We start from the raw sequence: 27,995 nt of genomic DNA, 5'->3' as shown, positions 1-27,995 counted from the left end.
AATCCGTGTCCACTCAGCAGAGAGCGCGCGTGGGTTTTTGTCAGTCTTCTGTTCTTGGTGTCTCAGCTGAGCTGCTGCATGTCACATGACTCCATGATGTGGAAACGGGAATCCCAGAGTGTGTTGTGTTTGTGAAAAATAGAGCGCGAGCATGCCGACGCTGCTGCAGAAGCTCTTCAGCAAGAGAGCCGTCGGTAACGGCAGCGCCCGGGACTGCTCGAGGGGAGCGGAGCAATGGTAAGACCATTAGCACGCAAATATACTACACACACAGCTATCTATGGATATACAGTCACGAGCTCCTCGCACCTGCACGCGCTCTGTGCATGCAGCGCGTGCCAGTCTGAGCGCTTTATATGACGCTCACTGTCAGCTGACCTCTCTGCGGCAGACAGCTGTTTCTTCTGCAATAAAGAGTAGAGGTTTGTGCAAATATGTACGAGTTTATGGTCACCATTGTGCCACCCCTTCCAGGCCGTAGTGTTGATCTATGTGTTAACGGTGTTGTCACACACGAGTTCTGCGTAGTGCGCGTCCCTGTCAGCTGATCCCGAGTCCACGTTATGTAACTCGTCCGGAGAATTTGCTTGCACAATTCTTGCTAGTTTTGACACGTACATTTATGGCTTCTGCTTTGTCTTTTCTGTTGGTTCCTTTATTCTAGTCAGAGTGGGTGGACAGCGGTTTTTATGGGTAGAAAGTTCAAATTTTTATTTGTATAATTTTACAAATGTATGGTCGTCTTTTGCTTTTGATTCAAATGACTATTTTATATTCCTTTTGCACTTTTCATTATATATTACATAATTCAATATACCTGTTGTCAATAAAAGAGGTTTTATTGGGTAGAAAGTAAAAAAGCATGCTGGTAAATCTGTCATATTTCTGGGTGCCTGCTAAATTGAAATTAGAGGAAAAAGACGTCTATATCAAAGGGCTATAGGAATTCTAAGGAAAAATATAGAAGATCTAGGAAAAATAAGTAGTCCAGTGACACCTGGGGATGATGAAAAATCTTAAAAATGTAAAATTTACGCATTTTAGAAAAAGGTCAAAATCACCATGAAATCACAATTTTTTTTTATGGAATATTGTAGTATTTATTATAAATGACTTAAAGGGATATTTCACCGCTGGAAAGATTAATGTGTATTTAAATTGGGTCATTTATGTAGTAGAAATGTGAAATTATTTTAGAAATTGGTGCCTTCTAGACTGAGAAAAGCCAGAAAATGTATTTTTGGCTTATATGGATGAAAGACAACAACTCCCAGAATGCACTTGCTTCGCTGCCCTACGAGGCCACTCCCAAGCCACGCCTACCGGTTACACAGGGCAGTATCGGAAGAAATGATACAACTAGGCTACTAGTTGACTCGAAACTGAAAAGATGCGGTTTTATCGTGAGATCCCCCTATGGGCGGGTTGAAAACATGTGGAACTAGCTCCTACTACTGGCTGTAGACTCTCGCCTCTGGCCAAAAAAGCCTCCTATGACGCAAAATGAATTTTTTTTTCCAGACACACAATACAGAAATCTCTCGTCTCAGGGGGACATGAGGGAGGGAAGCATGGTCATTCGAAAAAAACTACTACCGTGTTTCTACTGACACAAAGCTTAATGCTAATCGGTTATATTAAAGAATGTCCTGGCTCTTCCAAGCTTTATAATGGCAGTGAATTGTTTCTCTTTTGAAGTCCAAAAAAGTGCATCTATCCATCATAAAAGTGCATCTAAGTGCTCCACACGGCTCCGGGGGGGTTAATAAAGGCCTTCTGAAGCAAAGCGATGCGTTTGTGTTAGAAAAATATATTCATATTCAATATATTCATATTTAATGCGTTACAAAGTAAAATTCTAGCTTCCAGCCAAACAGCCATACGCAAATATATACGGCGCTATATGCGCCTAATGTGCCCTTAAGCAACTTGTGATGTCAAGAAGTATCGTAGTGTGTCATGGCGTAGCGTAAATATCAGCAGTACGTTGCATTACTCGTACTCGTAAAGTTGCGCTTTACACTTCAGTGGAATCCGTATGCTCGTTTGGCCGGAAGCTAGTTATTTTAGAGCTAGTTATTTTACTTTATAAAGTTTTAAATATGGATATTTTTCTTACACAAACCAGGCTTTGCTTCAGAAGGCCTTTATTAACCCCTCAGAGCCGTGTGGAGCACTTTTATGATGGATAGATGCACTTTTATGGACTTCAACCTGGACAACCTGTCACTCACATAAGATCAGCAATAGCAAACCTATGGACCTTTATGGACTTCAAAACAGAAACAGCAATTAACTGCCACAACCATCCAACGATCCAATCAATTCCCGATGGACAAAATCAAGTCCCGTCCCACTTTTTTTGTTTGTTCCAGAAGCCCTTTCAATCAGACATCACAATATGAAAGAAAAGACTATTGCAATTTCCATTTCATGGCGACTTTAAGTTCTTCATCACAAACCCTTGGATCTAATAAGAAATTAGGTCCACTGGGTCAGTGAGATCAAAATATAGTAGTACTTCCATGTGAAAAGCTGTCATGCTTTAAGTAGAGCTAATTCCTCACTTTAAACTACAATTATAATTCTTTAATAATGTTAAGCTTTAGCCAAAAAAAAAAGGCATTATTTTATATACTGTCAATTGTCTAACATACGTTTTTTATCGGTAATGCAATATTATGGACTATCATGGCATTATCGCATGACAATTCTGCAGTTTTTTAGCAGAAAGTGACCCCGTGTACTATGGAATGCCAAAGCTGCTGAAATAAGAAATAAATAAATATACAAAGAAATGTAAAAAAAAAAAAAAAAATTGTATTTATACTTTTATTTCCTTATGTATAATTGTATTTATACATTTATTTATTTACACTTATATTTTATTTCCACATTTATTTATTTGTATATGTATTTATGTCTACATTTATTTATTTACACATTTATTTATACATTTCTTTGTCCATACAGTAATGAGGACATTTTTATTTTTATAAAGAAAGTGTTATTACAATAGTAATAATTCTCATTTTGTTTAATATATTTATTTAGTAGGAGTAATAATAATCATAAATATTATTAGTCATTTGATATATAAGGACAAAAATTTGGGCCAAATTGTGCAGCCCTACAAGCAGGCAAACCTGGTGTTCTTTATAATTTTTTTTTTTTGTATTTTTTTTGTATTTTTTTTTTTTTACAATTTAAAATTAATCGCATTTAAATTTAATTTTTAACCAGAAAAGGCGCAATTAGATTTTTTCCCCAAATCGTGCAGCCCTATGAAGTACCAAATTCAGTATACAGTTTGTTAATAAGATATAGGCCTACTATGTACAAGAAAGTAGATGACCCCAGAATATGAGCGCAAAGTGTAAAGCTTCACATTTTTGGTTGACAAATCAGATGGAAGGGGTGTGCAAAGAGGTGTCCAACCACTCACACACCTCTTGCATTTAATTTGGTCACACCACAAGGTGTCACTGTGGCCTCAAAGCTTTGCTCTTGCCACTCTGAGCTCGATTGCTATGTCTGAAGTAAAACACCCCCACCCCTCATTAACAAATGGACAAAAAAGTGTAAATAAATAAATGTAGACATAAATACATATATAAATAAATAAATGAAAAAAAGTATAAATACATTTATTTTTACATTTCTTTGTATATTTATTTATGTATCTATTTATTTATTTATTTATATATGTATTTATGTCTACATTTCTTTGTATTTATTAATTTATTAATTAAAAAAATTATTAATTTTGAAGGTCTAAAACAAAAGAAAAGAACTGTGAAGGAATCTCCCACTAATGTAATCACCTTCCATTTACTTCCACAGCCACTGCTCAAGATTTGCCTATTTGCGGAATTGATTTAGGTAAGAATCACTGGATTAACCAAAATACGGATATATATCATTTGACAGGGAAATAAATAGTTTTCGCAGAGTAACATTTTGTTAACACAAAGCAGTGAGCTGAGAAATGTGCTCTTAAATTAATTTTTTTTTCAGTTTTTTCATTAGAAATATAAATATAATTCCATCCCGACAGGTCTAAAATATAAACGCTTATAATAGGCTTACCATATGAATCAGGGCAAGAAAAAAAAAAAGAAATGATGAAGGAATGATGATGTATTTACTCATTATTTAAATTTTGAACAAAAATATTACACAGTATAGACTACCTTTAATTTTTTGTTTAATGTTTTTGTTCATATTGTCTTCTGACATTCTTATAAGTTAGGCTTTTTTTTATATTTAAATTTATCTTTAAATTATTTTTAGTTTTTGTCATTTTAGCTTATTTCAGTTAGTTGCTATATGTTTTTCATCTAAGATTTATACTTTTTTATTTCAGCTTCATTTCAATCATTTTGTTTTTAATCGTTAATAAATACAACAGTTCACCTAGTGGCGTTGATGCAGCATAGTGCAAAAGTTTTTAATAATGGGTGCCATTGTAGGAATGCGCTGTTTGCAGTCAGTCAGTTTATTCTGCGAGTGAAAGTATCTCCATAACGCTCTAACATTGGATAAAGTATTATTCTGCTGGTCATGTGATTTCAAAATGTCAGCCTCCATGTAAAAAAAACTGTATTTAATAGGCTACTTATGACCTTCTTCTTTTTTTGTGGAAAAATTCCATAGTGAAACCTTACTTTTTGAAAATGTTCACTCTTTGTGTGGGGGTGAAGCATATGACTGACCGAATATGTGTTGCAACATGCATTCTTAGTGTAAGAAAAGGGTACATGTTAGTTTGTTTGCTGAGGTTTGCAACTTTGGCCAGTGAGAGTGTCCTATGACTGTTTGGATCACATGCTTTGTGAGAGGGTGTGTGAGTGTGTGTATGACAGTCATGTGACGTTAGAGCTGTATTCAGTTTGTCATCAGATAGATATGGGTAGAAACCCCTCAGTCTCTGACAACATGCCACCCAAAAACATCTCTCTCTCTTTTCTTTGTCTCTCCATCTGAATCTTTCCATTATTCGAATTCATCTTCTTTTAATTTCATAAATGCCGTTTGATTTGGAGAACTTGCTTCTAGACAAAGTAAGAACTAATTTTTTTTAGGAGAACCGGATGAGCATGCCTGTATGCACACACACACGCTCTCTCTGTAGTGAATTGAGTGGAATACCTTTGAAGATGAAGATTAAGAGTCTCAAGAAAACCATCGCAAGGGGGTTGTTCATTCCAGAGGATGCTTCACGGAACAGGTACACCAAGTGTGTGTGTGTGTGTGTGTGTGTGCGCTTTTTCGGCCACTATACAAATATCATAACATCTTTGTTTGCGAATGAGAGGAATCTGATCCAAATCTTTTTGATTTTAACTTTGGTCAATACCTGGCCAGTATGTGCTTGCATCTGCATGTGTGAAACATGTATTCTTAAAGGGGTCATATAATGCCATTTTTGTACAAGCTAATATGATTCTTTAGGGTCTAAATTCAAAGTTTGTAATATACTTTAATTAAAAATGCTCATTAGTATTGTAAGAAAACACTCATTTTACCTGAGATGGGGGAAAACATATAAGAAGATATAAAAAAAAAAACACTGGATGTATTTTTATCATTTTATGATGGTTGTGTACAGGCACTGCCAACACACATTTCAGTACAATCAACTTGTAAAAGTGCATGTACCATTATATGACCCCTTTAAGGCATTGTTACACAGCCGAGTTAAGGCTTTTAAGCAGACTCTGTGGCTTCTCAACTTCTATGTTAAAAATAAACCAACACACAACATGTAAAATATGCATCTTTGACCCACCTCAACCCCCTAATATCAGTCTGTTATGATGCTGTTATGATGCTGCTTTGCTTCTGTCTAAATGAAATGCAGCATCAGAGCAGCCTTAAACTGAGTACATATTAGCATATATTTAAATAATTTGCAATCTAATGTATACATATTTTTTATTTAAACATGTATGAATAATATAGATAAAATATTTAGATTTTCCTCATGCTTATTTTTTTTCATATCCATTTTCATGTTTATATATTGTAATTTGTAGTTATATCTAAATTCATATTTCACATAAAACATTAATTTGATGAACATCTTTTTGAACTGTAATATCTTGCATTGCCTCTGTGCAGCATTAAACTGTCTGTGTAAATTTATCTTTTTGTGGTATATATGCCACTTGCGATACATGCAGCTTATGTGCTGTATTAATCCTTTTATGCTTGATCTTGAAGCAGTAATGTTGACGTGTGAAACATGGCCGAAATGTTTATTGTATATATTTGTATAAACTAGCTACATTTTAGTGTAAATCTGTGTATTAGTGGACTGGTATCTCTTACTGCCTTCTTCACTGCTGCTGAAGCTGCTTGATGTGTGACCTTTGCTTTGAGTGCATGAGGCTGAGGGATCGCGGATTTATAGAATTTGTGAATGAATGTTCCAGTTCAGCTTTCTACACGCAGCAGATTTCAGTCAGCCAATCTGAAATGGTTCTAGTTGTCAATCAGTGAGATCTCAGTGTGTGTTTGTGTGTTTGTGATCATGTGACACAGCTAGCGGTTGCTGATCATGTGATCTGAAGTATCAGGAAAATCCAAAAAAGGATGCATCAAGGCTAATTTATTATTCTTTTTTGCTTTTTAAAAGTGAATTAGTTAGATGTTTGTGTGTATGGGTTTAAGGCCAAATGGTTGAAATTGTCCTCACAAGCATTTTAATATTTCATAAATAATTTTTGTTTTAAATCTAATAATGTAAACAGGTTTCTGTGAGAGTTAGGTTTAGTATATGGTATTATCTTAGTATGAAAACCATTGTATCTATGAGGAGTGTTACTAATATAACTTCTTGGGTCTGTGTGTGTGTTTGTGTGAATGTGTAGTGGCAGTACCACCCCAAGCAAGTGTTTTTCTCTCCCTCCTTCCTTCTGTCTCTCTCTTATATACTGGCACACACACTCAGGCAAAGTCTTAGTAGGAGAGGATAAAGAGAGCCTGTGCCCTCCGTGTGTGTAAGTGTGTGTGGGATAAAGGGGGCCTGTGCATAGCAGTGTATTGTTCAGCAGCTGGGTTAGAAAGGACTGAGCAACATATCTTCTAACACACACATACACACTCACATTAACACTAAGCAGTCCATATACAAAGTCCGTAAGCTCAACGCAAACAGACATATAGTGATTGCCAACTCGCACATGGACACTGATATAACAAACATCATCACTGCATCATCTACGCAACCAGAGAGAAGGGGCGCTGCCGACACCATGCGTGCGTGCGTGTGTGTGTGTGTGTGTGTGTGTGTGGGGGGGGGGGGGGGTTCGTGTGACTTGTGCACTCAGAGCCCGGACAAGCGGAGATGGAGACGGTGTGCCTGTGTTTTCCTTTGTTAGACTGTGGTGATCTTTTGATGTTTAATAGAAGAAACATGCCACTGCGTGAATGGTCCACTTTCTGTTCCTTCAGCTGCTCTCTTGGCCAGTTTCGGGCTTCTTGTGGTTGTTATTCATATCTATTTTGGATGTATATGTAGTGCTTAGAGACTGGAAATGAGTGTCTGATCACTTATCATACACCAGGATGGAAAGCAGGTAGGATGTTTGTATTTGTGTAAAGGAAATTTATTTTTGCTCGTTTAGGTATGGTGCAATTAAATGCTTTATTGAAAGTTCTTGCAGTTTTATGGTTTAAATGAAAGGAATAGTTCACCCAAAAATGAAAGTTGTAATTATTTACTTCCAAAACAACACAAAAGGAGAAATTTTGAAGAATGTTCACGCTTCTCTTTTCCTATGTGAATTCAGGGAATGATTCAGTGTACAGGGATCTATATAGCACTATATACGTGTACACCAAATGACTGATTTGGTATATTCCAAGTGTTGTGAAGCCATACGATAGCTTTGTGTGAGGACAAAAACTAAATGTACACTACCATTTAAAAGTTTTGGGTCAGTGCAATGTTTTTAAAAATAAATGAATACTTTGCTTTATCAGGGATGCATTAAATTGATTAAAAGTGACGGTAAAAAAAACTTTAATATTGTTACAAAAAGCAATTTCAAATAAATGCTGTTGAACTTTCTATTAATCAAAGAATCTCAAAAAAATATCACTGTTTCCACAAACATATTAGGCAGAAAAACAGTTTTCAACATTGATAATAAGAAGAAATGTTTCATTAAATCAGAATATTTGAATGATTTCTGACACTGAAGACTGGAGTAATGATGCTGAAAATTCAGAATTGCATCACAGCAATAAATTACATTTTAATATTACAATAAAAATATAATTTTTCATAATTTTACTGTATTTTCTGTTTTTGAATGTTTTGACCACAATTACTTCTGTTTCTCTCTTTTTTTTTAGTTGGGCATCTGCAGAGTTTGATCTAGCTCAGATCAGGTTAATAGTGTATCAAGACTGTGAGAGAAGAGGGCGGCAGGTTCTCTTTGACTCCAAAGCAATACATAAACTGGACGCATCCGAGCCGGTAAGTTGCTAATGTGGTGTGTGTGTGTGGGGGGTGTCTATGAGCACTGTTTTGGGAGGAGTCACATGCTCTGTAATCCAGCTTGCTTGGATCTCATGACAGGTGTGACTGCTTGGCTAACTGGGTCAAAGTATTGCTTATGAGAGTGAGCGTATGGTTTGGATCTTGGATTAGTATGGCTGTTTACTGACTTTTGATTTTAAATGAAAAAAGTTTTGGTTTAATTTTTTGGGGGTGTAAATTATACACTTTTCACATCAAGGGTGACATGTCATGAGAATTCAGGCTTTTCATTATCTTTAAAAGTAAAAAAAAAAGGGTCCATTGCAACCATACTGTAACTGTTATTGTTACTCTTCAATAAATAAAAATGTCAGTGTCTATTCAGTGTTTGTAAACTTGGCCATCCAGTCATGATGAGATAAAAGAAGGACATTAGTAGATGCTGTTCAAAAAAAAAAAAAAAAAAAAAAAACCATACCATAAGAATAAAATGTGGGAAACTTGGGATTATTCTTGACTGTGTAACACCTGCCGCTCTGCATGTCCTTCTGAAGGATCCCATCTTTAGGAAAGTACGGCTGAAGTTTTTCTTAATGATTTATTTATAATTTTATGATGCACTCAGGGTAAGAGGGGAAAAAAACAACAATAAAGAAAGCAAAAGGTAAGTAATGCTGAAAAAAAAAAAAAGTATATATATATATATATATATATATATATATATATATATATATATATATATTATACTCAATAAATGAAAGTAAAACACTGTCCCTAAACACATCAGTCTTACTCTGACCTTAACAGTTTGTGCAGCACTTTTCTGCACAGATTGATTTAGGATAGTGTTACAATGTAATTTGCAAAGAGGCTATTAAGGAAGGAAAAGATTCTTAATTCACATGCAAAGAAAATTTGTCAGAAAAGATAAAAGTTAAGACTTTTTAGCAAAAAGGAAAAACCCTTAAGTAGACCTTAATTATTTACTGCAAAAGTTTAAACTGATGTGTAAACTGATTTTTCATCCCAATATGCATACTTTATTTTCACTGTTGTAATATTGAGTTGAAATTTCCTAAATCAAAGCTGAATTTCTTAAATCAAAGCTGTATTTTTCATGTCAACACATCTATACTCATGCATCTGGACAGTTGTTATTGAATGTCTCTGACTCTCTCTGAACAGAGTGTGATTTATTGTCAGTAAGTTGTCACATGATTGGTCTGTTTATTCAGCTCTTCAGCTTTTGTCACAAGGAGAGAGAGACAGAATAACAGTGTGTGTGCGAGTGTATTGCTATAGAATTGTGTCTCATGGTGGAATATTACGCTGGCAGATTTCCATATCATTGATTTCCTTGTTTGTTATTATTATTATTATTATTATTATTTATCTCCACATTATTGCACAACATAATTTCTGTGAGAAATAGGCTTAATTTTCTAGTAGAGCTGCACAATTCTGGATAAATGGAGAATCACGATTTTCTTTTTCTTTTTTTATTTAGAGATCACGTTTCTCCCAAGATTTTGAGTAGACAACTAAACAATATAACATGTAATTTACAAGAGGTTCTGACAAAATGTTAATTGCTGCAGTCTATTAAAAAAATATATCATTAATTTGAATAATTTTTTTTTAATCAGTTTGAATGAATGATTCAATGACTCACTCATAAAAGACTTCACTTGTTTCATTACTGGTGAATAGGGCTGCACGATAGCAATGACTTGCGATATCTGAATGATTTTAATAGGTTACTTCAAAAAGTTGCGAAAAGTCAAAGTTTTAGGTCGACGCATGTAGCAAAGAATAGACGGCATGCGACTGTTACTAACGTGTGACTTGCTTGAAGTTAAAGAGCCCCTATTTTGCTTTTTCGAAATATTACCTTTCATGCAATGTGTAGTGTAGTGTCTGTGTCTGTGTAAACAATGTAATGTAAACAAGCTGCAAAGTTGTGAAGCCAAAAGTGCATAATAAATGATCGTCTCTCAAAAGAAAGAATCGACTCTGAACCGCCTAAACGAGTCGTCAGTAATTCAAATCTCACTTCGTTATGGCTACATGTCACTGGGTAACACATTTGCATAATACCCGCCTGTCTTCATTGGCTGCCCGTGAACAACGTCTACAACATGCAATGTATATTATGAGAAAATGAAAGCGTTTTTTGACCTTTGATGCATTGTAAACCTGTCGTAGGAGACCTCCAAAACAAAATTAGGTAGTGGAAAAAATGGCAATTTTTAGACATGATTTGACAGTTTATTTTATTACATTTCAAAAAATCAAGGTGCACATCATACCTGACACCTACATGAATACTTTACAGTTGGTTTTATGACTGTAAGTCATTCTCTTAAAAATGCTATTGAAGTTAGAAACGTGTATACCAATGTCGTATGCAACTTCAGAGACGGTCCCTAAATTTGCGAATCTCGAACGTCCAATGTCAAGCCAACTTTTATGCCAGTATTTCACTGGGAAACGCTTAGCGTGAGTCTAATATTCTGAGTCTATCTGCTTGCCTGTGAAAAAGTGCGATTTTTCAATACTCTATTCTTTGAGGAATAGAAAGTTTTATTTCCTGGTGATAAGATTTATAAATTGAATGTTTAGCAACAATGTTTTACTGTTTACTTTTACTGTCACTTTTAATCAATTTAATGCATCCTTGCTGAACAAAAGTATTAATCTCTAAAAAGAAAAATAACGTAGTGACCCTAAACTTTTGAACGGTAGTGCTCATTAGTCCTTAATATGGATACCCATATTTTGTAGCAAATATCCCCTTGATTCTGTGATGACCTTAAAGATTGAGAGGCACAGTGTGATGTGGCCGATTGTTTCGTACATCTTACAGACTGCTGATGAAAACAAAACTCCCCCCAATCGGAGTGGTGCTTGCCATATCGGAGGCCAAGCAAATGAGAAAGACAAGCCTCCTACATATCAGGTTTGTGCAGAAAAACATTTATGCTCAGGCATTTAGTCAGTATCATGGAAATCCATTAGTCAAAAATCTTTTAGAAATTCTATTCATAAAATTCCAACATAAACTGTGTGTTTATGGCTACATAGAATACTTTGTCACATTTGACTTATATATGTATGTTCAGTATGACAGACCAGCTTCAGACGTGAATATGCTTGGAGAGATGATGTTTGGCTCAGTTTCCATGAGCTATAAGGGTTCAACTCTTAAAATTCACCACATTCGGTGAGTATTTAATGTAAATGTAATATATTTCACAGGAATTAGGGCCTTAGCGGTGTGTATGCGAGATAACACTGTAATATTGTGTATGTGACAGGTCTCCACCGCAGCTGATGGTCAGTAAGGTTTTTTCTACCCGGTTTGGCAGCAGCACCTCTGGAAGTACAAATACGTACGTCTCTTTCCTCTCACCTGTAATCCGCTGCTTCATGACTCTGCTCTCGATCACTCATTGTCTCTATTTTTTTAAAGGCTGCAAGACAGTTTTGAGTCAATGAGCCAAACTTTTCACACCAGCAGCATAGGTAAGATAAGTACAAACACTTCTACTTTATTTGTTATTTTGTCACACTCTGTTCCAAAACCTAGTGAGCTACCGAGTGCCTACATAGGCAGCAATTTATAGGTTCGCTCCTATCAAAAAAGCTGTTCTTATTTATGCTGTTTCCCGAGTTTTAAGGCAGCATTCCATGTACCTTTCACAAGAACAGTCCCAGAATACACTGCAGCAAGCTCAATGAAAAAAACAACAACAACCAGGATGACAGATGACAGAGAAATGCTGATCATTTAATTTAATTTTATTCAACTCTGAAAAAGAATGATTGAAAATAGTTAAATGTAGTTAAGAAGGATTATTTTTACCCAATATTTATCTGTGTTGTGTTTTTTTATGCTTAGAGTTTTGAGCAGTTTGGTTTCTAATATATATGCAGCATGGCAGCTCATGGTTTCGGAACAGCACTTTCATCTGTTTATTTTCTTAAATCTTCCTCTGATTTTCACCCAAACATACCGTTTCTCAACATGGCCATATACCACTCTTTTTAGGAGTTTGCCGTGTACCTAGCGCTCCTATGCTCTGCCTGGCTCGGAGCGCATCTTTCTTTGCAGGTTTGTGTGGAATGCTGAATCAGCGTGAGCATGTGTTGATCTCACATTCACAAACACTTTAGCTATGTTTCATTTTCTGCTGTGTGTCTTCTCTGACTATTTAGCCTTTGATTGATTTTAGGCCCCTCACATAATGCACTTCCTCTGCCTTTGGCCCTGTGTTACACCTGGTATTAACATACTTGGGTGATACGATCACAACAGCGGAGACAGAATGCTATTTACACCTGATGCTAATATGCATCTCATATTACCACAATGTGGTTTGTGATCGGATCACAAATATTTTTCACCCTGTTTACATCTGTATTTACAGCTGTACACTTGTGATTGGATCACTGAAATGGATGTAAATACCAAGTGTGAACAGAGTTATTATGGGTCAGCAGCATTGTTACAAATGAGACTGCAAGGTTTCTAGGTTACGGGCTTTATCTTCACGCTTTCAGATGGGTCCACACTTTTGCAGGTGTTGTGTGTGTGTGTGTGTGCGTGCAGGGGATACTAACCTGCATGCTCTCTTGAAAAGTGCTTGGGAACCCAAAACCTCCACCAAATCACCCACAATGTGAAGCAATGCGGACACACTTTATATTCTTCAGAATGCAGCTGAATGTGAGGGAATGTGTAATGACTCTCTTTTTCCAGCCCACAGTAATCCAGTGGACATGCCTAGCAGAGGACACAGTGAGGATGGAGACAGTGGCATTGCTCGCTCAGGTATGCACACATTTATAAAGTCAGAACATCCTTAATGCATTCTTGAATTGACCAAAGCATTATCACTGTATCATACCAGTTATCGGCCGATGTTAGACATATATATTTTTATTTATTGTTGTCAGTTGATAGTGGATATTTAATGGTGCATGCTCATTTTCTCTACTTTTACATTGATTATATTTTAAGATTTATTAATAATATTAATATAATAAATCTTGTAAATTATGTAATAAACTAAGAATTAAAACTTTTAGTTAAATGTAATCCTTACCCAGTTTCAAACTGAATATACTTTACATTATAATGTTGTGATGTCTACATTCGTGTGTAGCATTTAAAATGATTGCTTTTAGTTTTTAGTGTATTATTTGTAACTTATTTAGACAAAAATAGCATATAATGTTAACATTTGCCATTTATCAGTTATCCGCCATGACATGAAAGTAATTTCTTTGGCTTAAAGTAATTTATTAAGTATTATAACATTTTTTATTTGCTATCAGTAAAGTCGGCATGAAACGGAAGTTGTGACTGTCTTTTCTTTCCAAATTTTTTTTTCTTTCTTTTTTTTATTATGCATTTTCTTTCCGTATTGTAACATATATCTGAGTGACGGCTTCTTGAGCAAGAAAAAATTTATGGACTTAATTTTGTCCATCGGGAATTTATTGGATAGTTGTGGTTTGCTATCGCTGTGATCTCATGTGAGTGACAGGTCGTCCCGCCCTCACGCCAGTAAACACGTCATCAGAGAAGAGAAGAGATGTCGCTGCTAAAGGGAGGGAAAGTTATTTTAATCATAGGTTATGAGGGTAAATTATTAAAAAAATAAAATAATGATGTGCACAGATAAATCATTTATTAAGAAACACTGCAATATTCGATAATGTTTTATATATACAGCGGGGGAAATAAGTATTGAACACGTCATCATTTTTCTCAGTAAATATATTTCCAAAGCTGCTATTGACATGACATTTTCACCAGATGTTGGTAACAACCCAAGTAAGCCATACATACAAAGAAACAAACAAAAATAAGTTCAGAAATTAAGTTATGTGTAATAATGTGAAATGACACAGGGAAAAAGTATTGAACACATGAAGAAAGGGAGGCGCAAAAAGGCATGGAAAGCCAAGACAACTGCTGAAAACTTACAGTAATTAAAAAGCAATCCAGCCCCCTGTCAGTGGAAATTAATAACAGCTGGTTCAGTCCCAAATGATGGCCTATAAAAAGGTCTCATTGCCAAGGTGTCACACAAGACACATCTCATGATGGGTAAAAGCAAAGAGCTGTCTCAAGACCTTCGCAATCTGATTGTTGCAAAACATAATGATGGCATTGGTTATAGGCGCCATTCTAAGCTTCTGAATGGTCCAGTGAGCACTTTTGGGGCCATAATACGGAAGTGGAAAGACAATAATTTCACCATAAATTTGCCTCGACCAGTGCTCCTCGCAAGATTTCTGATAGAGGAGTGAAAAGAATAATCAGAAGAGTTGTCCAAGAGCCAAGGATCACTTGTGGAGAGCTTCAAAAAGACCTGCAGATAGCAGGTATTGTTGTCTTAAAGAAAACAGTAAGTAATGCACTACACTGCCATGGCCTGTATGCACGCTCACCACGCAAGACTCCATTACTGAAAAAAAAGCATGTTGAAGCTCATTTAAAGTTTGCTGCACAACATTTGGAAAAGCCAGTGAAATACTGGGAGAATATAGTGTGGTCACATGAGAGCAAAATTTAACTGTTTGGATGCCATAATACACACCATATTTGGAGGAGAAATGGCAGTGCACATTACCCTAAAAACACCATACAACTTGGTGTTGGCTCTTGGACAACTCTTCTGATTATTCTTTTCACTCCTCTATCAGAAATCTTGCGAGGAGCACTGGTCGAGGCAAATTTATGGTGAAATTATTGTCTTTCCACTTCCGCGTTATGGCCCCAAAAGTGCTCACTGGACCATTCAGAAGCTTAGAATGGCGCCTATAACCAATGCCATCATTATGTTTTGCAACAATCAGGTTGCGAAGGTCTTGAGACAGCTCTTTGCTTTTACCCATCATGAGATGTGTCTTGTGTGACACCTTGGCAATGAGACCTTTTTGTAGGCCATCATTTGGGACTGAACCAGCTGTTATTAATTTCCACTGACAGGGGGCTGGATTGCTTTTTAATTACTGTAAGTTTTCAGCAGTTGTCTTGGCTTTCCATGCCTTTTTGCGCCTCCCTTTCTTCATGTGTTCAATACTTTTTCCCTGTGTCATTTCACATTATTACACATAACTTAATTTCTGAACTTATTTTTGTTTGTTTCTTTGTATGTATGGCTTACTTGGGTTGTTACCAACATCTGGTGAAAATTTCATGTCAATAGCAGCTTTGGAAATATATTTACTGAGAAAAATGATGACGTGTTCAATACTTATTTCCCCCGCTGTATATATAAAAAACATAATTTGACCAGTCTTATTTGTCTTACTTGCTGATTTACAGACAAACGTAATAACGTAAATGTGCCTGTGAACTCCACTTTCCCATTCTGCAGCATCTCTGAGCAGTTTATTGGCCACTCCCCTACCCTCACCTGGCTCCTCCTTCAGCAGTGGCTGTGCCAGCAGTTACCAGCGGCGATGGCTCCGTAGCCAGGCCACCAGTCTTCAACATGGCCCCATGCCCCGCTGGTAAGTGGGAATCAATTTATGTTCCACAAGTAAGATATCAGAAGTTACAGTGGGCAGATAAGTTGGATGCATTTGTGTATGTGTGTGCATCAGGAGCACTGAAGAAATGTTCAACCTGTCTGACGAGAGCTGCAGCTCCAACCCTGCGATGATCCGGAGGAAGAAGATTGCCATCAGCATCATTATAAGCCTGCCAGAGAGAGAGGAGGAAAACCACAATTTTCAGGAATTTTTCTTCTCCCACTTTCCTCTGTTTGAGTCTCACATGAACAAACTCAAGACTGCCATCGAGAGGGTAAGTGTGATAGTGCAGGCGAGTTATTTGTTGTCATAGTAACCTATTTTAGCCAAATGTTCTAGTATTCATCTAAAAAAAATAAAAAAATTATAATAATAATTTTGTTTCATAAACAGTTATCATCAGAATTTAAAATGTCTGTTTAAATTCAGTTTTTTAGAAAAACATTACAGAAACAGCAAACGGGGCAAAAGGCCAAACAATCGTATTTTACAGACCAAAGAAAACCACCAACAAGGCTGATACTGGTTTATTATGCCAGCTTATACAGTTTTGATGGGTGGTTCAGAGCAAACTAATTTTAGTATGACCTTTATCAATCTAGTGGTGTTGCTTTAAAATTGAGATGCATGGAGAATATATTCTGAATAGGATTTTGAATCAAAATTGAACCACAAGGTGCCTAGTTTTATATTTTATATATTGCTTACCAATATTTATTTGATCAAAAATACAGTAAAACTAATATTGTGAAAATTTTTTCTATTTAAAATAACTGTAATTAAAATATTAAAATGCAATTCCTCCACTGTGGTAAAGCTGTAGGCTTTTCAGCAGGCATTACTTCAGTCTTGCAGTGTAGAAAAAAATGATAAATGAATAAGATTTATTTGAAATAGAATTTTCCATAGAAGGGGTCCTACTATGCTTTTTCACTTTTTCAACTTTAGTTAGTGTGTAATGTTGCTGTTTGAGCATAAAAATTATCTGCAAGGTTACAAAGCTAACAGTCCACTCCAAAGGGAGATATTTAACAGAATCCACTTTCCAAGACTTATTTGGACTACAACACATTTTTTTCCAGATTTTGCGAAGTCATAATGATGTTGCTGGGAGGATTCGCAGAGTAAAAATTTCATTGTACTGTGTAAGTCATAATGTCTCCACCCACGGAATATGCAAAAAAGTGTGAGGCCTGGTTGAGCTGCTGCTATGTCAAAGGGACGCTGTTTTTTCCACCCCTTTTCCAGAACTCATTTGTTTGACTTCCTAAGGCTGACAAACTTAAGAGTTCCTGAACATTTATAACCCCAACGTTTTTCTGTGTGCTGCACATTTTACGGAAAACAGCTTCCAGAAACTTAGAGAGTACAATGGAGGCTATATGCAGATTATGCACAGAAGCTCTCCTGAAACGGAGCAGTTCCCATTTTGTTGGGACAATCTGTTGTTTATGGATCACAACTTGTAAGTATGTCTTATAATTTGCAGTTGCGTTTTCTATTAACAGTTCCAATTATTAAGTTTTATGTTGTTGCAACAATGTAAACAAAGGGCACTCTGAAACGTCCTATGAAATCCGTGCTTGCAAAGTCCATGCATGAAATCCGTTCTGGACGATCCTCTTGTTTGTTAACATTCTCTGAATCAGGCTTGAATTGGTTTGAAGTGACACCATTCTTAATATTTACATCTGAGTAGAGCTCACGGTTATGGTAAGGGACGTGACATTTCCCGAACACACGCTAAACGCTGCCAATAACAAAACACTGGGCCAGCAGTATTTCGGAAGGAGGGGCTACATCAAAATCGGAGTGTTTGAACCAGACTGGGGAGAGAGGTGCTGTAATGTAAAATAATGTTTTTTTTTGTTTTTTTACAATCAAGCATAAAAGCATATTCTAGTACACCCCAAAAACAAAATCAAGACTTCATAAAAGGGCATAATAGGACCCCTTTAACGATGTAAATGTTTTTACTGCCACTTTAAATAATGATAATTTAAAGCATCCTTGCTGATAAAAGTATTAATTTCTTTCAAAAAAAAAATCTTGTATATTCTATTTGCATAACATTTAAACTTTACCTCAAAGTTCAAACTGTGTTTGATTGTTTTTCAGGCTATGATTCTGTGTAGAAGGATAGCTGAGTCCAGTCAGCGAGTGCAGGTCTATCTGTGTCGAGTGATGGAAGCACTGGGAGAATTCAGGTGAAAGTGAGAGGGATGTGGTGCTGATATCATCACACTTCTAACAGTATATTTTTGGCATTATATTCTTCATGTACAGTTCATGTACAATGTACTATTTTTGTAGCAGTGAATAAAATGACAATTAATTCAGCAAGGCAGTGATCATAGCACTGGAATTAAATATTTACAGTAATGTTTTAATGTGTTTTCAGCCTTCTTGTTCTCCCTCTAAACTTACAGAACAAATATGAATCTTCATGCCCCCCTACAGTATTAAACATCCTTTGTTTCATGACCATCTTGGTGCAGAGGATATTGTTGCAGAAGCCCTCAAGTTTGAGATCAAGTCAGTTTGAACATTGATTTGTGTTAGTCTCATCTGGTTCTCTATTGGTTTGTAGGATGACGGTGTGGAACCTGTACATGGCTCCCCGCATCAGCGAGCCAGTCTGGCTTTCCATGATATCCCAAAGTACCGAGCGAAACCTACTGTGTCATCGCTTTCTGAAGGAGATGAGTTTTCTGATGGAACACGGAGCCAAGAGCCAGTCAGTGGTCCTTAACCTTTCTACTAAACATATTACTTCAAATATTTAACCCTGTTCTTTTACTAGTACTGTGTAATCAAAGGGATATTTGGAAAATCAATTATTTGTTTCCATCACCATCACTGATCCTAAGCATGTCAGGAAACACAATTGGCAAGGTGTGTCTGTGTGGCAGTCATTTCCTCTTGATTGCCTTATTGTATTGTATTGAGTTCTGGTGGGAACTTTGGGAACTTTTCCTTTCATTTTTGCCTAGGTTTCTCTCAGCCCTCCTTACTGCTGTTCTTACGCATCACTTAGCCTGGGTTCCCACGGTGATGCCCAGCAGCTTGCCGCCAATCACACCTGCCTGCCAGAAACCTGCCTCACAGACAGTGGATCTGTTGGCAAAATCTCACCCATACAACCCACTGTGGGCTCAATTAGGTAAAAAACAATGCACACAAGACTAAATGTTTAAATATATACTCCTACAAACATTCATACAATATTCAAGCAGGAATGTTGAGTCTACTGCACTCTGGACATCACGTTAGTAGTTTTGAAAATCTTGCCAAGAGCAATTAATTATATATCTCAGTAACCATATATATCACAACATAGTTACTTTGCAGTTGACCAATCAAGAGAACATTTAACTTCAACTTCAAACTTTTTATTGTCATATGTACAGGAAACAGTCACACAGTACAATGAAATTTTTATTCTGCGAATCCTCCCAGCAACATCAGACATCAATTAAACAGCTTTAGCTTTTCTAAAAAGAGGGTCTTCATAGAGACTGAAACTAACAGAGCATTACTGACAGACTGGGAAGAGAGGTGCAGCAACAACTTAAAATATGTGGGGGGAAAATGTGTTTTTTAACATCCAAGCATGAAAAACTATTGTAGTAGAATAAAAAACTAAATCAAGACTTTGTAAAAACAAAAAAAGCATAATATGGCCTCTTTAAATAAATAACCATGATGGATGTGAATGAAAATATAATATTGTTCACATTAAATGAAGCTTAAGTGTGGCAGCAGTGCAAAAACAGCTTCATATTATTTAGCACTTGAGTTAAAAATACTCAAACAATAAAAATAATGATTGGATGAGCCAAGTGTGAAGCAATTTCAATTTACATCTGTCTCTGCACATCATTTGAATTCTGTATCATTTGATATAATTCTATATAAACAAAATATTATGATTCTTATACATCATTAAAACAATTATTATGTACAGAGTCATATACTTAAATGTGTTAAATATTCATTTTTACTATTTAAATACTACTACTAAATATTCATTGTAACGTGGGAGAGACAATGAATCATTTAGCTGAGCTATAATTTCTTTCTTTGTTGAGGTTCATTTATTAATATTGTATTTTTTTCTTTTAGTATACATTTGTGTTTTTCCCCCCACAAAAATTAGTTTGAGATCAAACAATAATTAAATTCAATAATTCCCTGATCCTCTGTTGAAGACTGGTCTTCTTGCATTCTCATTTTCATGGTGATTTTTTACTTAAAATAACTTGACTTATTTGAGCTGTCATATACAAAAGAACATGTCCCTAATGTTTGGCTTTTTTAAAAAAGTAACTTTGCTAGTCTTGCATTTGTTTTCATTTGCAACTATAAACCAGTTTTGTTACTGTATTATATTGTTTGTTGTGTGTTGTTTAGGTGATCTGTATGGTGCATTGGGCTCTCCAGTGAGAGTGTGTCGAACGGTGGTCGTAGGACGCAGGAGGGAGCTGGTACAGCGAGTCTTGTATGTTCTGTCCTACTTCATTCGCTGCTCAGACCTGCAGGAGCATGTACAACCTCAAGGACAGATGAACGATCCGGCCAATCCCTGCACCTCTCAAACCACTGATCCCACCTCTGGAAGTGAAAGGATCAATGAGAAAACAGACCCCTTAAAGCCCTCTCTTAGTGTTATTGGAACCAGTGAAAAAGCACTGAACTCTGGCTTGGGCGATGCCATTCCAGGCACCTTTGTAGAACAAAATGATGAAACGCTTTTGACTGATACAAAATCAACTAATCCATCCCCCAGTATGGAATCGACCACTGTCAGGCCTGAATGTACAGAAATGGGACAGGAATGTTTTGGAGAAGACAGTGACTCTGTTGGGGGTGGATTAGAGCACATTTTGGCCAATCAGAGTCCTCTTCTGCATAGGGTGCAGTTTCACATTGGCAGCCCCAGGGAGGCAGATAATGACGGACAAGCCAGCGGTCTTACTGGGGCGGGGTGTGGGCGGGGATTGGACAGGAAGTTGCATCAAAGGATTTTGAGTGACATACAAAGGAACGAGAGCTCAGATAGTGCTCTAGGTGACAGTGATGATGAGGAAACACCAACGCAAGAACTGTACGTGGCTACAGAACAAAAGGAGTGCGAGTTACCACTGCCAAAGTAAGTGCAAACTAATCTCACTCTCTTAATTTAATCAGGCTTGTCATGATGCATAAAATTGTATTTGACCTTTTGACAGTGTTGTTGTACTATGAAAACACACCGTAATAGGTTTTTTTGCAAACTTCTGCAATTTTCTGATGTCAGACGGGTAAATGCATTTGAACACATGACGGTTCACATCTGCATGTCAGTGTTGCCTATTCAGTGTTCAGAAACATGGTCCACCCATGATGAGGAAGTAGGATAAAAAACACCAGAAAAACTAGTGATAATGTAGCACCTGCAGCTCTGCATATACATCTGAAGAATACCAACAAGAATATCAGCATTTTAAAAGAGATAGTTCACCCAAAAATGAAAATTACCCCTTTATTTACTCACCCTCAAGCCATCCTAGGTGTAAATGACTTTCTTCTTTCAGACGAATACAATCGGAATTATATTAAAAAATGTCCTGGCTCTTCCAAGCTTTATAATGGCAGTGAATGGTGGACGAAATTTTGAAGCCCAATAAAGTGCATCCGTCCATCATAAACGTACTCCACATGGCTCCAGGGGGTTAATAAATTCCTTCTGAAGCGAAGTGATGCGTTTGTGTAAGAAAAATATCCATATTTAAAACTTTAAAAACTAAAATAACTAGCTTCCGGCAGACGGCCAACGCAAGTCGACTTAAGCCAAAAGAGTAACCCATGATGCGATGTTGGAGTAGCGTAAGTTTCGACGCCTCTCGTGGTTAAAAAAAAAATAGAGCTGGACAACAAACTCAAGCTTTTGTTTTGCTCTATCCTCTGCACTTCCGCGTTCATCAATACATCATGTGTCAGGTCAGGGGTTACTCTTTCGCCGTAAAATGATGCGTACGGCCGTTTGTCGGAAGCTAGTTGTTCTAGTTTATAACGTTTTAAATATGGTTATTTTTCTTACACAAACGCATCACTTGGCTTCAGAAGGCCTTTATTAACTCCCAGAGCCATGTGGATATATTTTATTATGGATGGACGCACTTTTTTGGGCTTCAAAATCTCATCCTCCATTCACTGTTATTATAAAGCTTGGAAGAGCCAGGACAGTTTTATATGTATAATATATCTCTGATTGGATTCGTCTGAAAGAAGAAAGTCATATACACCTAGGATGGCTTGAGGGTGAGTAAATCATGAGGGAATTTAATTTTTTGGGTGAACTATCCCTTTAAGTTTATTATTAACAAAGTCATTATGATCTTAATAGTTTGTGTGAAACTTTTCTGATCATTTTGTTACTGGACCTGACATGAAACCCACAGCTTGCAAGTGCAGCACAGTGCTGTATCATTTTACATGCATAGATAGAAGTCTTAAAGGCAGCAAAAAGTGTTAAAAATAGTGTTAAAAACCTAAAGTGTATTTTTACTGTACTTTGTGGAAATTAAATTAAATTAAATTAATGACATGACCTCTTTAAAAGTAGGGACATTGCAAATCAAAAATATTATCACGAAATTATTGTTCTAAAATGTTGGCTTTACTCCTCCTGAAACCTTTACTCCTTTTTTGTATTATTTGTAAAAGATTTTTGCATTGAAATGTAGAAAAGTGAATGCTATTTTATTTATTTTTTGAAGTAAAATTTAATCTAATATAGTTGTATTTAATGCAACATTTATTTTTGGCCCACAGCTATCAATCACGTTCGATTTTTAGCTCTTCGTAATAAAATGTTTTAGCACATCTGCAAGGAAGGCTGCAATAACCATTTGTGTTTGTTTCTGTATAGTTATCAGGTAGAGAGTCGAGCCAGTGTTAATCATTTTGGGCATTCTTTGCTGGGTGGTTACTGTCCTCAGTACATGCCTGACTTTGCCTTGCATGGCATCAGTTCTGATCTCAGGCTCAAACAGTGCCTTATGGCTGACCTGGAACACACTGTTCTTGTAAGTACAGCTACATTTAAAGTTATTACTGCATACAGTAAATGATTCATGTATGTCCACAATCACAATCATTCATTTGACAATTTTCGCTCCAGTGTTTTATGTCTGTTAGTTTTAATGTTTAGCATGTGTAATGTTTAATTTGGTTTCCTATTTGAATTTTAGCTTGACCAGGGTAATGGCATTTTTCATTTTTGACAGAAATGAAAATGAGGAAAATGACCGATTGTTCAGCTGACTAAAAGTCTTTAAATAAATAAATAAATTCAGTTGACAAAAACTCCATAAAACAGTTTTGAAAGTTGCTTGTAAATGCCTGTTCACACCAAGAACGATAACTGTACAGATAACTATAACGATATCTATATTAGCGTCCACACCAGTGGGCGATAATTCTTTTTATTATAAGCACACGCTGTAGTTTTCGCTCAAGCTCTTTAAAGCAGGATTGATTCTGATTAGATGTCAACTTGGCTGTTTTTATCATTCATCATCTGGAAAAAAAACATTCCGAAAGTGATTCCAACGATATCGTTTCTCTCTGCTGTTAGCATTATGGTTGTGGTGTGGATCTGCTATTCTTTTGTATTTAGAATGACTTTTAGAACTATATATAAATCATTATTGTTATAGTTATCGTCCTTGGTGTGAACTGGGTTTTAGTCTATTTTCATCCACGTTAAATTGAATATGGCGTCTACCCTGACTAAGGTCTATACCGTACATTAGGAAAAAGTGTGTACCTTTTGTTTATGTGCAGCATCCGGCGCTGGATGAACCCGTTGCCGAGGCTTTGTGCATTGTGGCAGATACAGACCGACTGAGTGTGCAGGTGGTGACGAGTCAAAGGCGCGTGTGTGAGGGCGGGCGGATGGGCAGGGATGTGATGGTGTCTAACCTCATACACACTCTCATCACATCAGTTCTGCAGCTATATGCGCTCAACATCGCAACCGATTTTGTAAGTCTCCTCAACACACACACACACATACAAACATATTTACAGTTTATTACCTGCAGTGTTCAGTATGTTTATCTGTTTATTTATTAAAATTTTGGGGGTTAGTAGGATTTTTTTTTTTTTTTTAAAGAAATTAATACTTTTATTCCTGCAAAGATGCATTTACACTAATTAAAAACATTTAAATAAATGCTGTTCTTTTGAACTTTCTAATCATCCAAGAATCCTGAAAAATATACCAGTTTCCACAAAAATATTAAGCAGCACAACCTTTTTCAACATAGATAATGAGAAATATTTCTTGAGCACCAAATCAGCATATTAGAATGATTTCTGAATGATCATGTGAGGAGTGGCTGCTGAAAATTCAGCTGATTTTAAAATAAATATAAAAATATAAAACAGCTCATTTCAATTATAATAATAATTCACAATATTACTGTTTTATTTTATTTTTTAATAAATGCAGCCTTGGTGAGCATAAGAGAATTCTTTTCAAAAAACATCTTTAAAAAATCTTACAGACCCCAAACTTTTGATCAGTAGAGTAGATTCTGATTTTTTGGTGTGTGTTTATGCAAACATCATCTCAGTGTGTGATGCATCTGGAGGACCGGTTACAGGAGGTGTATTTTAAGAGTCGATCCTTAGCAGAATATCTGAGAGGACAAACCAGGGTCCATGTAAAAGAACTGGGGCTGGCACTGGGGTAAGATCACACTTACCTAGTTATTAGGTGTGTTCATGCCATGTTGTAATTACCGTAATAACGACATTTTAACTTGTAAAAAGCGTTCACCTCCTTGTATAGCTCGGAATTACAGCTTGGAAGATGGGAATTTTCGGAGAGCTCCTACATGTTCCATGTGACCGCTGTACCACATGACTGCTGCAGATTCATTTAGCCGTTGATGGTGTTGCCATACAAACGCATAATTTCCAGTCCGAGGACGTGAACAGCTCCGAATAGAACATCGCGTGTTGTCATCTGGAGACTACGGCAATTACGACATGGCGTGAACACAGCAATTGTCACTAATCCTACACTTAAGTCATGCATTATGATATTCTAAATGCAGACATTGTGAAAATAAAACTGCATAATGTCATATGAATTTATTATTATTTTTCCCCCAGAATTGAGTCCAGTGACATTCCATTGCTTACAGCAGTGGCCAGCACACACTCGCCCTATGTGGCTCAGATCCTCCTTTAAAGAGACCAAGCAAGATTTATTTCACATAAAGGACCAATCAGAATGTGTTCCTGTTCTGCATGGACCAGTAAGGATCTGATCATTATCAGATAACCACACCAATCAAGATGCACTGTGCTCGACAACCATTCGGAGCCTACACCCAGCCTTAAAATACCAATCAGAATGCCTTGTTTGTCCATCTGACAGTGTGTGTATGTACGTACGAGTGTGCATCTAACTAACTATCTATAGACTGAAACGGGCACCACACAGGGACACTTAATGCTCTCCGTTTTTTTAAGTCTTTTTAAGTCTTATATGAAAGGAAAGACTGGATACCGCAAAGATTATTTATGGAAAACATCTCTAAGAGCAAGAATATGGGCAAGCATCAATACATTTGATCCTTCCGTACTATGATTGCTAGCGCTACAGTATATCTGAATGCACAATAGTGTATTTAGGGATAGTCCTCCCAAAAATAAAAATTGTCATTATTTTCTCATTTTCTCACTTTCATATCATTCCAAACCTGTATGCAAGATATTTTAAAGTACAACTGAAGTCAGCGGGAACCAAAACTGTTTGGTTATCCATCAATGTTCTTCAAAATATCTTCTTTTGTGTTCAGCAGAAGACAAGAAGTCATACAGGTTTGGAAAACATGAAAGTGAGTAAATGATGACAGAATTTTAAGTTCTTTGATAGAATATCCCTCTAAGGATGAAAGCATAACTATAAAATGTATAGTCTCTCTGTGAAGCACATTAGTTTACATCAGGAGCCACATTTTGTAGCATTCCTGAGACACGGCTAATCTTGAAAGAAATGGTTCACCCAAAAATAAAACTTCTGTGAATTTACTTACCCTCATGTCATTCCAAATTTGCAGGACAGACTTTTTTATTTTTGAAGGATGATTCTTTTCCATATAATAAAAGTGAAATAAGATGGGTACTGCAGCAAAATGACCAAAATACCATTAAAATATAATGTGATCCATACAATTATATTATATTCTATGCTCTCATTTTCTGAATTTTTAGAGCTTGACAGTCCTAAAAGACTGTCATCACATGGAAAAGAATAGCCAGGATTATCTTAAATATCACCTTTTTTGTTTTACAGAAAAAAGTCAGTCAGCCATATAGGTTTGGAACAACATGAGGGTGAATATAAAATTGCAGGATTTTCAGTTTTGGATGAGCTGTCCTTTTAAACCCTTAAATTCCAACCAAGCACACAACTCTGAAAGCATAAAAAGGACATTTAAAATGAATCTCTGAAATTTCATTCAAGAAAAGCATCAGTTTGTTCCTGAATAATTATTGACAATGTAAGTCATAGCAGCGTTTAGTTTCTTGTTTTGGAATTTGACCAAATCAATCAGTTTTCATAGTTTTCTGCTCGGTGTGATCTTACGTTTCGTTTAATCTGCAATTGAAGTATTTACCATAGTCCATATTCTCCAGAAAACTGTGTGTGTGCCTCAATCTTTGAAAGATGAGAGAATGTTTACATAATGGAAAAAGTGGGTGTGATATTAAATTGTGTTCATGTTAATTACTGGACAGTCCACAGATTGTGGATTACAGTATTAATCTGGTGCTACTATTGAGTCAAAGGCTTACTAAAGCACATGTTTACGCTCTGTCCTTGAGAATGCTTTATATTTCTTTCAGTGGTGTTTTGCACTGAAAGACATAAATGTCATAGCAATAGAACCCCAATAGTAGTTTGTGACAAGAAATTAAAAAAATACTTCTTTTTTTATTGTTGTTTATTGTTCCATTTTAAAGAGCTAGAGAAAGATGATTATTTTTTATATTTTCACAAGATACTCTACCTCAAATAAAAGTGTCCTGATCTGAATGAATGAGTTTGATCAGTCAGTTTCACACATCAAGAATGCAGTGTACTTATATCTTCAGTGAGTATACACTTAAAAGCTGCATTTTGGATTAAAACATTACATGTGCAAACGTCTTTAGTGAATTTCTGTACTGAAAGTAAATGTACATTTGTCTTGCTTTGTTTACAATAGTTTTGTTGAGGTTGGAACTTTGAACACTAAGGTTTTGCTATACTTTCAGTAGTCTCTTGTTTTACTTTTGGTCTGTTCCCTGCATGGTGTTTATACTCCAGGTTGAATGTGGTTGAGTATTTTGTCTGTGACAATATGATGTTGCTAAGAACTGAATTAGTGAATAAACAAATTGCCAGAAATTCTGCATTTTGTAGTTATATATCTTCTTTTGCATGGTCCGGGTTAAAATTGTGTATGACAGCAGCCTATGAACTTCTATAGAGATGTTTAAGTTTTCTTGATATTGTTTTGATCAGTGTTTTTATATCTTTTAAGTGAACGAATTGTTCTCCTTCACTTGTGCACTAATATTACTAATCATACCATCACATTAACTAAACAGACAATTTGGTTAATTTTTAAAACATTATGTATCTGTATCTATATTTGCATATACAGTCATGTGAAAAAGAAAGGACACCCTTTAGAGTTTTATGGTTTTACGTATCAGAACATAAAAATCATCTGGTGTTGATGATTGAACATGATTTAATGATTGAATCTGGTCAGATGAACAACAACAAATGACATATTACACCCGTGTCATTGTTTATTTAACAACAATAAAGCCAAAATGGAAAAGCCATGGGTAACAAACTAAGAACAACCTATGACTCATTTGCTTGTAAAGCCACTTT

General features: G+C 36.1%; 1 protein-coding gene across 6 annotated transcripts; it reads left to right on the top strand.

Moving 5' to 3' along the window:
- Positions 1–22: 22 nt before the first annotated feature.
- On the top strand, positions 23–27,504 carry fnip2 (folliculin interacting protein 2). Of its 6 annotated transcripts, XM_084105784.1 has the most exons (19): positions 136–237; positions 5,085–5,230; positions 8,365–8,488; positions 11,358–11,450; positions 11,614–11,714; positions 11,809–11,883; positions 11,964–12,016; positions 12,543–12,605; positions 13,254–13,325; positions 15,886–16,021; positions 16,115–16,316; positions 18,161–18,249; positions 18,633–18,779; positions 19,036–19,205; positions 20,456–21,194; positions 22,956–23,112; positions 23,873–24,073; positions 24,667–24,782; positions 25,211–27,504. In XM_084105784.1, exons 1-19 carry the CDS (start codon positions 235–237, stop codon positions 25,287–25,289), a joined length of 2,766 nt encoding a protein of 921 aa, XP_083961910.1. In that variant the 5' UTR covers positions 136–234; the 3' UTR covers positions 25,290–27,504. The 6 variants fall into 6 exon arrangements, with proteins under 6 accessions (XP_083961912.1, XP_083961913.1, XP_083961910.1 ...); XM_084105786.1 differs by lacking the exon at positions 5,085–5,230 and having other exon boundaries at positions 23–237; XM_084105785.1 differs by lacking the exon at positions 12,543–12,605 and having other exon boundaries at positions 139–237.
- The last annotated feature ends 491 nt before the right edge of the window (positions 27,505–27,995 follow it).

This window comes from Abramis brama, assembly GCF_963993115.1.
Source record: "Abramis brama genome assembly, chromosome: 2".
Taxonomy (NCBI): domain Eukaryota; kingdom Metazoa; phylum Chordata; class Actinopteri; order Cypriniformes; family Leuciscidae; genus Abramis; species Abramis brama.
This window is presented reverse-complemented; position numbering and strand designations above follow the sequence as displayed.

Coding starts and splice junctions, on each gene's coding strand:
- fnip2 (XM_084105784.1), top strand. Junction 5,231..8,364: donor GAGGATGCTTCACGGAACAG/GTACACCAAGTG, acceptor CTTTTTTTTTAG/TTGGGCATCTGCAGAGTTTG. Junction 11,715..11,808: donor CTTAAAATTCACCACATTCG/GTGAGTATTTAA, acceptor TGTATGTGACAG/GTCTCCACCGCAGCTGATGG.